Source organism: Tamandua tetradactyla, chromosome 22, assembly GCF_023851605.1.
Source record: "Tamandua tetradactyla isolate mTamTet1 chromosome 22, mTamTet1.pri, whole genome shotgun sequence".
NCBI lineage: Eukaryota > Metazoa > Chordata > Mammalia > Pilosa > Myrmecophagidae > Tamandua > Tamandua tetradactyla.
In genome coordinates this window covers 14471029-14484188 of record NC_135348.1, presented here as the reverse complement: position 1 = coordinate 14484188, position 13160 = coordinate 14471029, and the positions used below count along the sequence as shown (strand labels likewise).

Below are 13160 nucleotides of genomic sequence, written 5' to 3'. Positions count from 1 at the left end.
GAACTCACTGCCCTCCCCTCTATGTGGTACATGACTCCAAGGGAGTTTTATTTTTCTGGAGTGATGCAAATGTTCTGAAGTGATCATGGTGATGAATTCACAACTATGTGATGATATTGTGAGTCATTAGTTGTATACTATAGATGGACTGTATATGTGTGAAGATTCCTCAATGAAAATATATTTTTATGTATACTGTGTGTTGGGGGTCACATTTCATTCTTTTTCCATGTGATTGTCCTGTTATTGCATACCGTTGGTTGAATTTCTTTATTTTTTTATTTTTTGGAAGTTCATGGGCCAGGAATCCAGTCTTGGTCTCCTGAGGATTCTGCCATTGACTACTCTTTCACCGCCCCCCCCCCCCATAAAAATATTTTTTAAAAAAGAATGTAGATTCTGTCCTGGGTTCAACCCTCAGCCCATTGCCATTTGAAAACAATGTTACATCAGTGTCTTTCAAGTTGCTGGGGTCTTCAAGTCAATTTAACATCACTGCTGGCATTTTTTAAAAACAAAATAGGATACATTAGAATGTGGAAATTGTTTCTTAAATCTTTTTTGTTATTATTATTATTATTTTTTTTTATTTATTTATTTTTTACATGGGCTGGCACCAGGAATTGAATCCAGGTCTCCAGCACAGCCCGCAAGAACTCTGCCTCTGAGCCACCATTACCCACCTTCTTAAATCTTTAATTTCAATTCTTGATAATGTACTGTGTATACTGGGTGATGTAAGATGTATTATGTGAGTTGTGGTCAAAACATGTGAAAGATATTGTTTTAAAAAAACAACAAAAAAATCCTCTAGTGTTACTGCCATTTCTATTATTGTGCTTTTCAGTTTAGAATTTGTGTTTGTTTACTTTTTATCATTTCTGTCCTTTTATTACGTCTGTTTGTAGAGACATAGTTCTCTTGGTTTTCTTTCCCTCTTTGTCTATGGTTTCCTTCGAGTGTATTTAAGACAGTTGATTTAAAGTCTTTGTCTGTTAGGTTCAGTATCTTTGCTTCTTGAAGGATTGTTTCTACTCATTTCTCTTATTAATGGGCCATATTTTCTTGTTTCTTTGGATGTTTTGTAATTTTTTGTTAAAAGTTTTTGGACATTTTGGAAATTATATGGTAACTCTGGAAATGAGATTCCTCTCCCTCTTGGGGTTTGTTTTCTTGCTTGGTGAGGATTGTTGCTATTTGTTTGTATAGTTCCTTTTCTGAACTACTTTCAGAGTTGTATTCTTTGTTGCATGTGGTCTTTGTTCCTTTAGCCTGTGGTCAGTTAGTATTTTGACTAACTGAGATTTCATTGATTCTAACCTGTGTCTCCTGCATCGCAGGCAAGGATTCTGCCACTGACCTGCAGCCAGAAAAAAGTTAAAATGTATATATTAAAAGGAAAGGCAAAGAAAAGAGAATGAGAAAATCCATCTTTCCCATTCTTTGACTCTGTGTTGGGTTACTTCTTTAATGCTTAGCCAGACCATTCACAACTCTGTCTTAACCTTTACTTCCTGCTTTTACTGAACCTAAAGATAAACCAGAGGTGAAAGGTTAGGGTCGTCTCAGATCCAACTAAGCATATGTCCTGCCCTGGGCAAGTACTTGGCTTTCTAAATTCCCTGGAATACATAGGCACTTTTCAATATTTTATTTCCAAAACCCTTCTCCCTAGCTTTTCCTCTCAGGCTTTTGGCATGTCTTTTGTTTGCCTCAACTGTAATCTTTTGTCCCTGGTGGCAGCAGAGTGTTCTTTTGCCTTACAGTGTTTTTGCAGAATGCCTTCCTGGTAGCTGCTTTTCTGCTCTGAGAAAATACCAAGTTAGGCAAAACCTTTAGGTATTCTCAGACTGGTCAACACATATAAACACAATTCTTTGAGAATAAAGTCTTCTCTGCTTCCTCTGGAATCAGGAACCAGGGTCACACATCAGGAACACTGTCTGCCATCATCAAGACTGCCACTGAGCCAAGGACATGGTTGGGGCAAGGGGAAGTAAAGATACCAGAAAACATTCATACTCTTTTTAAATAGTCTTTTCCTTGATTCAGACTTCATTTGGTTGCTGTAAACCTTTGACTGTTTCCCAGACTTCTGACAAAGTTGTTTCTGACAGTTTTGCTTGATACTTTTGCGTACTGGAGAGGGACCTCTTGGAGCTACCTGTTTTTCACCATTTTTGCTGACATCATTCTTGATGTTTTATCGTTAATTAACCATGCTTAATTTCTAAAAGCAATTCAGTTTCTGTGGAAATGAAATTAGGAAGTGTGTTCTTAAACGTTAATTTTCTTCTAGAACTGAGAAGCCATAGTGTAAGGCTTAATTCTCCTAGTACAGAAGTTAAAAATTTTTTTATTATATCAGGGAAACTTTTTTGGACAAAAGCTGATTTAGATATGCACGGTATAAAATGGGAAAAGTAGAATTGTTTTACTTGAGTTAGCAACCAAGCATGGCTTTCTGTAATATTTTTTCCAGTTGTCTGTGGTGGTCTATCATAACACTATTTCAGAGGCAAGGATGTTGCCCTCTGGTAGCTATAAAAAATAACTCAACTTTTTTTTTTTTTTTTGCATGGGCAGGCACTGGGAATCAAACCTGGGTCTCGGGAAAAAATAACTCACTTTTAATTAAGAAATTTAAGTATGTGTGTATTTTAGAAAGCCCAATGTATTTTTCATTATGTTTATTATTAATAAAGTATTATATATATGTGTGTCCTGTTTATTATATAAATATTAGGTTAAAATTATTTTAAAAATACTAAAGTGGTAGTGTGTAATTGCTTTTAACATGAATATATTGAATACTTGACTATTGTGATTTGATATTAGTTATGACTTTATTTTTATTTTTCCTTTTTTAGAAATCTGTCATGGCTCATGAATCTCCCAAGAATTCAGCAGCAGAAATTCCAGTTACTAGTAATGGGGAACTTGATGACTCTCACGAACATGGCTTTAATAGAGTAAGAACATCTTTTCTTTTAATGCGAAGAATCATGATAAGGCCTTTAATGTTAAGATGAAAGTAAAGATCAAGCTTAATATAAGAATATTTTATTAAATTTTGTGAATTGCCAGAAACCTAATGTTATTTATATAGATAGGCCATGTTATTGATATGTCACCATTAAGCTCCAGGCTCATATACAATTAGGCTTTGGTGCTTTATGACCAGAACAAGTGTCCAGTGTTTTTGGCATGTAACTTTATTAAACTACTTAATTTTATTTTGTGATAAGAAAAAATACTAACTGTAGATTATCCTTTTAAGAATAGCTACTGTTTAATCTCTTATCTAAGTGTCCTTTGTACGTAATTCCCTAGTATGCTGCTCCTGATTTTGCTGTTCAGTTTCTAAAGTAGCATCCTTGACTCAGTGAAAAATGAAACTTGGGATGCTTTTAATTTTGACCTGCCTCTCAGTTGAAATTAAGTTTAATGCAATTTAATAGACACATCATGGGCTTGGAGCTAATGTGGGTTCACATTTCAGTGGTGTCATAGCTGTGTAACCTTGGGCAGATATTTGCTCTCTTCTACTTTTTGTTTTAAATCTCTATAATGATAATCATATTTACCTTTGTGAGGGTGTTAATATTAAATGAGATAAGATTAATAATGTTTAATATAGTTTTAGAAATGATAGTTGTTCTTATTTCTGGAGATATTATATATTAAGCATCCCTCTTATGACATTTAATATGTGTGTGTGCTTTTAATAACTAATAATATAATTTTAATATTCTTGAAAAAGTAGTTGTTGAAAGCATTTGAATTATTTTGAAGTTTAAATAGTACCTCTGAAAAAATAAATGTTTAAAAACAAAATCTTTTATTTATGAGAAGATAATAATTTAGGGTTTCTCAGCCTTGGTACTATTGATATTTCAGGCCACTGATTTTTGTTGTAGGGGACTGACCTGTGCATTGTAGGGTGATTAACAGCATTCCCTGGCCTCTTCCCACTAGTTTCCAATAGCACCCTCCAGTTGTGATAACCAAAAATATTCAGTCATTCCCAAATGTTCTACTGGGGATGTGTGTGGGGTGGGGGCAGAGAGAAGGGATGCAGACTTGCCTGTTTGAGAGCCACTGTTTAGATGATATAATTGGTATTAGAAAATCCCATCAAATATCATTTCCCACCCCCAACCCCAGCAGTCTTTTTAGATGACTAATGTGTCTTCAAATTTGAGATTTGTTTATTTTAATTGCATAATTAAGTGCAATTTAATTGCATAAACATCTATGGACCACTATAGGGTGACTCACTAAAGAAAGAAACAATTAGAAAAAGGATATATTCATTTCAGGTTTTAGTCTTCTTAGTCTTTGAAAACACTAAGACACACCTGCATAATAAGGACATTCAGGTTAACTTCATTATAGTTTACTATTTACTTTATAAACCTTCTATTAAAATACTATACTAAGGTTTTAATTGGTTATTACTTTCCCTTGTATTTGAGATAGCACTTTTACAAATTTATTTGCAAATATTTACTGAGTGTTCTATTTTGCTAGCTGCTGGAAGGTAATACACCAGAAACAGAATGGCTTTTAAAAAGGGGAGTTTAATAAATTGCTAGTTTACAGTTCTAAGGCTGAGAAAATGTCCCAATTAAAAGAAGTCTATAGAAATGTCCAATCTAAGGCATCCAGGGAAAGATACCTTGGTTCGAAAAGGCTGATGAAGTTCAATGTTTCTCTCTCAGCTGGAAGGGCATATAGTGAACATGGTGGCATCTGCTGGCTTTCTCGTGGCTCAACAAAAGAGACTGTCTCCAAAATGTTTCCTCTTTTAAAGGATTCCAGTAAGCAATTCCCCCTTCAGTGGGTGGAGACACACCTCCATGGAAATTATCTAATCAAAAGTTGCCACCCACAAGTAGGTGGGTCAGATCTCCATGGGAACAATCAAAATGCTCCCACCCAGCAGTATTGAATGAGGATTAAAGGACATGGCTTTTCTGGGGGTCCACCACAGATTCAAACCAGCTCACTGAGTTTATGCTATGTGGTAGGCACTGGGAATATAGAAGTGAACAAAAATTATAAAAATACCTGCATCAGGAAGTTAGCATTCTAATGGATAATCTGATAAAAGTGAAGGGCCTTTGTCCAAGAAACATACAATGCGTACAAAATGTTACATTCACCTTTAAAGGTGACCTCTGCCAACATAATCTCATTCTTTTATGTTGTTGGAGTTGGTTTTTTATTGAGATATAGTTTATGTACAATCAAAACCTAAATCTTAAGTGTGCTACTCAGCGGAACCACCACCCAGATTAAATTACAGAACATTTCTAGGACCTCAGAGAACTCTGTTAGACCCTCTCCTAGTTAATACACTCTACCCGCTTCACCTTGTGAAAGAAATGTTCCTGAACTACATATAAATGGAATCATACAGTATATATTCTTTTTTGACTGACTTTATTCAACGTTATGCCTCTAAGATTAATTCATTTCATTCATCTTTTTGCTAGTAGCAGTAGTGCACTCTTTTTCATTGCAATATTGTGTTCCACTGTATTAATATACCGTAATTTGTATATCCATTCTGTGATTGATGGCTAGCTAGATTGTTTCCAGTCTGTGGCTATTACAAATAAAGCTACTGCAGCCACTCTTGTGCAAGTCTTTTGGCTTACATGATCACCTGTTTCTCTTGGCTTTATACCCAGGAGTGGAATTGCTAAGTGATAGGAAATATGTCCACTTGGCTTTAGTATATATTGTTAACTAGTTTTCCAGTTAACAATCCCACCAGCAATTAATGAGAATTCTAGTTTTTCCGCATTCTTACAAGCTCTTAGTTTTGTCTCCCCTTTTTTATTTTAGCAATTCTGATGGAAGCATAATGGTATCACAGTTTGGTTTTAATGTGCATTTCCCTGATGATTAATAATATCAAAGACCTTTTCAGATTCTTACTATCCATTTGGATATTCTCTTATGTGAAGTTGCTTTCAAGTCTTTTTCCTATTTTTCTGATGTGTTATGTGGCTTTTTCTAATTCATTTGAAAGAGTTCTTTATATATTCTGAATAGAAGTCATTTATGTGGATATAGGTATATAAAATATCTTCTTCTAGTCTGTGATTTGCTTTTGTACTATTTTAATGCTATTTTTTAATGAACAAAGTTGTTCATTTTAATGAACTCCAATTTATCAGTTTTCTTTAATGCTTAGTGAGTCTTGTGTCCTGTTTTAAGAAATCTTTGCCTACTCAGATATGATATCATGAAGATACTCTGTTTCTTCCAGAAGTCCTTATTGACAGATGGTCCGTGATACATCTTGAGTTAATTTTGGTGTATGGTATAAAATAAGGGTCAAGGTTCATTTTTTTTTCTCATATGAATAACCAAGTGACTGTTTATTCAAAAAAAACTATCCTTTCTTCAAGGGGAACCTTTGCTGTTAATTAGGTGTTAATATATGTGTGGATCCATTTCTGGGCTGTTTTGTTGCTTGGTCTTTTTGTTTATCTTTTTATAATAATACCACATTTTCTTAATTACTTACTATGATAATTAATACTGGAGCATTGTTAGCTCCAGCCTTGTTACCTGCTGGTTAGTTCCTCCAGCTTTGTTCAAGGGTGCCTTCTACTTTAAACCCAACCAAGAGTCTCTAGTTAAGACTCTTTATCTGCTTTTAAGTAGCAATGATAAAAGTTTCTTTCTCCTAATTTCAAATTTTAACTGTCTGTAGAATAAAAAGCTTTTATCAAAGTGAAGTGAATTAAATCTTAACATATGGCAGTATGAATTCTTTGCTTATGCAGTCAAATTCAGTTATGTGCTGCTTTATATGTTTACTTGTTGATTGGTAACAAATTTCCTTTGTGGAGATTCCCCTGCAGTGTTATTTCATTTTCTGTTGTTTGGTTGTGCAGGTTTGAAAAGCCATGTTTTAATTCTGATGTAATCTTGTGGGGGCAACCATTTCTTTTAATCCTGATTCAGTATTGTAGATAAAAATTTGATTTGATTATCTCCATCTCAAGAAACCACTTTCTTTGCTCATCTGTAAGAAGCAGCTCCTCACCCATTTTATCTTTAGATTGCAGCAATCTAATCACGTCTTCAGGCTCCACTTCTCATTCTAGTTCTCTTGTTTTTTCTACCGCATCTGCAGTTTCTTCCTTCACTGAAGTCTTGAACCTCTCCAAATCATCGTGAAGGTTGGAATTGACTTATTCCAAGCTCCTGTTAATGTTGATGTTTTGATCTCCATCCATGAATCACAAATGTTCTTACTGGCTTCTAGAATAGTGAATCCTTTCCAGGAAGTTTTCAATTTATTTTGCTCAAATCTGTCAGAAGAGTGTGTCTCTCTGGTTCAATTGGTGATCACCTTTCCCTGTTATTCAGATCTGTCAGAGAAATCACTATCTATGACAGCTAAATGTGCTGCAGAATGTGTTTCCTAAGTAATAAAACTTGAAAATCAGAATTACTCCTTGAGCTATTGGTTCAACATCCAGAATGTATGTTGCATTAGCAGGCCTGAAAACAATATTAATCTTGTTGTACATCTCATCAGAGCTGTTTGGTAACCAGAGGCTTTATCAACGAGCAGTGATCTTTTTTTTTATTTTCTATTTTTTATTTTTATTTTTTTATTTTTTATTAATTAAAAAAAATTAACACAACATTTAGAAATCATTCCATTCTACATATGCAATCAGTAATTCTTAATATCATCACATAGATGCATATTCGTCATTTCTTAGTAAATTTGCATCGATTTAGAGAAAGAAATAGAAAGATAACAGAAAAAGAAAACGATAATAGAGAGAAAAAATTTTTAAAAAATTTAAAAAAATAAAAATAAAATAAAATAAAAAACTAGCAGTTATCTTTTGAAAGGAATTTTTATTTGTTGAGCAGTAGGTCTCTACATTGGGCTTAAAATATTAAGTAAACCGTATTGTAAACAGTTGTGCTGTCATTCAGGCCTAATTGTTCCATTTATAGAGTATAAGCAGAGTAGATTCAGCATAATTCTTAAGGGCCCTAGGATTTTCAGAATGGTAAATGAGCATTGGCTTCAAGTCACCAGCTGCAGTAGCTCCTAACAAGAGAGTCAGCCTGTCTTTTGAAGCTTTTTGAAGCTAGGCCTTTTCTCCTCTATTTCTGAAAGTCTTAGATGGCATCTTCTTCCAATAGAAGGTTGTTTCATCTATGTTGCAAGTGTGTTGTTCAGTGTAGCTACCTTCATCAATTATCTTAGCTAGATTTTCTGGATAACTTGCATAACTTCTATATCAGCACTTCATCTTGCACTTTAATGTTATGGAGACAGTTTCTTTCCTAAAGTTTCTTGAACCAACCTGTGTTAGCTTCAGACTTTTCTTCTGCAATTTCCTCACCTCTTTCAGCCTTCATAGAGTTGAAGAGAATTAGGACCTTTCTCTGGATTAGACTTTGGTTTAAGGGAATGTCATGACTGGTTTGACCTATTCAGACCACTAAAACGTTCTCCATATCAGCTAGGCTGTTCTTATCATTCATATGTTCACTGGAGTAGCACTTTTAATGTCCTTCAAGAATTTTTCTTTTGCATTCACAACTCAGCTAACCATTTAATGCGAGAAGCCTAGCTTTCAGTCTGTGTCATCTTTCAACATGCCTTCCTCATCAAGCATAATCATTTCTAGCTTTTGATTTAAAGTGAGACATGTGACTCTTTCTTCCACTTGAATACTTTAGAGTCCATTGTAGGGTTATTAATTGGCCTAATTTCAATATTGTTGTGTCTCAGGGAACAGGGAGTTCTAAGGAAAGGGAGAGAGACAGGGAAACAGTAAGTTGCTGGGGCAGTTGAACACATGCGTTTATCGATTAAATTTCTGTCTTATATGGGTGTGGTTCATGGCTCCCCAAAACAATTACAATAGTAATATCAACAATCCCTGATTACAGATCACCATAACTGATATAATAATGAAAGCATTTAAAATATTGCAAGAATTACCAAAATGTGACACAGAGACATGAACTGCATATGGCACTTCGAAAAAATAACATTGGTAGACTTGCTTAATGCAGGATTGCCACAAACCTTAAAATTTTTAAAAACAAAACAAAATGAAACACTTTACTACAAAATGCAATAAAGCAAAGCACAATAAAATGAGGTATGATTGTACTGGAAGTTCTAGACTGCATAATTAGGCAAGAAAAATGCCTCTAGTTTGGGATGGAAGAAGTAAATTTATTTCTATTAACATTTAACATGATTTTATATGTAGAATACCCTAAAGAATCTATAAGGAATACTTTTAGAACATATGAATTCATCAAAGTTGCAGCTTCTAAGATCAATATACAGATATTAGTTGTATTTCAATACAATAGCAATGAACAATTCAAAAATGAAATTAAGAAAATGATCAAGGTACAGTAAAATCGAAGAAGAAGATAATTACAAATGAAGTTAACCAAGTAAGTTCAAGACCTGTACAGTGAAAGCAACTGAATGTTGAAGAAAGACTAAATAAAATCGAAAAATATCTTGTGTTCATGTAGTACAAGACTTTACATTGTGAGGATGGTAATTCTCCCCAAATTGATCTACAGATTCAGTGCAATCCCTATTAAAATCCTAGCTCCCTTGGTGAAATACTTAAACATATCAAAAAATTTACATGGAAATGCAGGAGACCCAGATTAGCTAAAACAATCTTGAGAAAAAGAATAATTTTGGAGGACTCAAATTTCCTGATTGCAAATTTTCTATAAAGTTGCAGTACTCAAAACCATGTTGTTCTGGTATAAGTATAGACATATTGTTCCATGGAATGAAATTGAAATACCAAGCAAATATATGTATCTGTGGTCACTTGATTTTTGACAAGGTTACTGAGACTGTTTAATGGGGTAAAGACTAATATGTCAACAAATGGTGTTTGGACAAGAGGCTACCTACATTCATAAAAATTAACTTTGGACAGAGAGGAGAAGATGATGGCATAGAATAGGCTGAGTTCACCCCTGCTCCAAGAATAACTAGAAAAGTGAGAGTAAAACGATCGGGACAGCAGTTCCAGGGTGTGAGTGACCTGGGAAGGTCTTCTACACGATGTAGGGAGGTTCTGGATAAAAAAGCTGAGGAATTAAGACGCAGAGAAAGGAGTGAGTAGTTTCCTTCAGGACTCCATTGAGGACAAAAGGCCACACCCCACAAAGTGCCCCTGCACCTAACTTGGGCTGTCAGCCCCCTCAACCTCCTCAGCTCTGCAGTCTCAAGCTCCCTTGGGGGACTGGAAAGCCAGTAAATTGCTTTCTCTACTCATGGAGACCATCCAGCTAGTACATGGAGCCTGCCAATCCCCTTTCCATATGGAGGTCCGGACCCTCAAGAGTACACAGGCAAGGAAGCAGGGAGGAAGAAGCAAGCCATACTGTACCTCTAGGCCCTGGAGCCCATGTGGACCACTACTCACGCCACACCCCATGCTGTCCCCTGCCTCCACCTTTGGCCCTGTGACCACCCTGCACCCTGCTGCCACCCTGTGCCCTATGACCGCACTGTGGCTTGCATACCTTGCACACTGCCCTGCAACCCCACAACCTGTGCACATGCGCCCTGCCCTGCTGCACATCCAAACACCATGCACTTGGCTCCCTGCACCATGCCCCCAGTGATGGTGCCCCCGCCCTGCACCCCACCTCCTGCAGTGCTCACAGCCATGCTTCACCACGCAAGTCCGCCCTGCAGCCCCTGTGCTATGGCCCACCCCACACCACAGACTGCCTTCGTGCTTGCCGCGTCCTGTGCCTCACCTCTGCGCCTGCCCCATGCCCAAGCTTATGTCCCTACCACATTGCTCACACCTAGCACCCCATGGCACATGCCGCATTCCTAGCCCTGCCTTGCACCCCACCTAACTGGCAGGTATTTCCAGGTGGGCTATGGACAGGGGCAACTGACATACCCATTCTCATAATGCAAGGTCATTCCAAGCAGGAGTCTGGAAGCCACCAGTTCCATTCAGTCCACAAGGAGAACCTCCACAGAAGTGCAGTCCAACCCCAGCCTCTATGTTGGAGGCTTTCAGCATGCACCAGGACCAACAGACTGGGCTGGAATTACTCAGGTTGTCCATGTAGCTCAACTTGCTGCTGCAGTCGGGGAGAGGTGGGCTTGAGGGAAAAGACCCAAAAATGCATCTTCTGGAAAGAAACAGAAAGTGCAGTCCCACAAACTGCCTAGCTTTCTAGCTTCAAATGGATCCTCACATAGAGTTTCATTCCCTGTGTGAGGTCCGAACCTTGGTTTGGCAGAGAATTACTGATAAACCAAGTGCAAAAGGAGACCTTCAAAACAAATCCAATCAAATACAAAACCTTAGAAGACTGAAGGGAAACAACTTCCAAAATTACCCTTTTAAAATAATCAAATGCCTCGAAACTAACAGAAAATCACCAAGTACATGAAAATGCAGATAGATATAGTCCAGACAAATGGCCCAGTTAAAACAATAGAGGAAATACACACTCTGGAACAACTAATCAAAGATATTCATGCAGTTCTTCTAAATAAATTCAGCGGGTAGGTTAATAACATAAAGCATGTGAAGAAGACAGTAGAGGAGTATAAGGAAGAATTTGAAGAAATAAGTAGAAAAATAGCGAATATCATAGAGAAGAAAGATGCTGTAGACCAAATTAAAAATACTAGAGACACACAACATCAGATTTGAAGAGCCAGAGGATAGAATAAGTGAACTAGAGGACAAGGCAATTGAATTTGAGTGCATACACGCACAAAAAAAGGGCAAAATGATGGAAAAATCTGAATTGAATCTCAGGGAAATGATGGACAATACAAAGCACACAAATATAAGAATCATTGATGTTCCAGAAGGAGAAGAGAATAGATGGCTAGGAGGCTTAGTTGAGGAGAAAATCGGGGAAACTTCCCAACCGTTATTAAAGACATAATATGCAAATCAAAGAAGCCCAACGAACCCCAAATAGAATAAATCCAAATAAGCTTCTTAACAGTCTGTCAAATGTGGAAGAGAAACAGAAAATCCTGAAAATGGCAAGAGAAAAGCGATTCACCACATTCAAGGGAAATCATATAACACTGTTTGGACTACTCAGTGGGCCCCATGGAGGCAAGAAGGCAATAGTATGATATATACTTAAGATCTTGAAAGAGAAAAACTTCCAGTCAAGAATTCTGTACTCAGCCAAATTGTCCTTCAAAAGTGAGAGAGGGATTAAAATTTTCACAGGAAGACAAGACTGAGACAATTTGTCAGCAAGAGACCTGCCCTACAACAAATAGTAAAGGGAGTTCTGTCAGCTGAGGAAAAGAAAAAACAGGAGAAGGAGGCCTAGAGGAGGGTACAGAATTGAAGAGTATCAGTGAGTATAAATTAAAGGATGAAAAGAAAAAGAGGGAAAATAATATATAGATCTGATAAATAAAAACCAAAGGATAAGATGGTAGATTCAAAGAAATCTTTACAGTATTAACTTTGAATGTTAATGGAATAAACTCACCAATTAAGATATAGATTGACAGAATGGATTAAAAAATATGATCCTTCCATATGCTGCTTACAAGAGACTCATGTTAGACACAAGGATGCAAGTAGATTGAAAGGATAGAACAAGATGTTCCATGCAAGCTGTAACCAAAAGAAAGGAGTAGCTATACTAACATCAGACAAAAAAGACTTTAAGTGTAAAGACGTCATAAAAGAAAAATAAATAATAAAAAGGACAATTCTCCAAAAAGAAATATTAATAAATGTATAAGCTCCCAATCAGGGAGATCCAAAGTACATGAGACAAACATTGGCAAAACTGAAGGAAGCAGTAGATGTTTCAACAATAATAGTGGGAGACTTCAATACACCACTCTCCTCTATAGATAGAAAAACAGAGAATCAACAAGGAAATAAAGAAACTTAAGCAATTTGATAAATGAATTAGGCCTAACAGACATATATAGATCGTTACACCCCAAAACACCAGGATATACATTCTTCTCTAGTACTAATGGAACATTCTCCAGGATAGATTATGTGCTGGGGCACAAAACAGGTCTTTATAAATTTAAAGAGATGGAAATTATTCTATGCATTTTCTCTGATCACAACAAAATGGAGCTGGAA

General features: G+C 36.4%; 1 protein-coding gene across 6 annotated transcripts in view; it reads left to right on the top strand.

Annotated features, from left to right (window-relative positions):
* The window catches only part of ARFIP1 (ARF interacting protein 1), a 176231-nt gene that overhangs the window by 33542 nt on the left and 129529 nt on the right, over positions 1–13160 (top strand). For all 6 annotated transcript variants that reach the window (XM_077139776.1, XM_077139772.1, XM_077139771.1 and 3 more), the window contains exon 2: positions 2871–2972. In XM_077139776.1, coding sequence (XP_076995891.1) covers positions 2880–2972 — 93 coding nt within the window. In that variant the 5' untranslated portion in view covers positions 2871–2879. The remainder of the gene's footprint in view (positions 1–2870; positions 2973–13160) is intronic.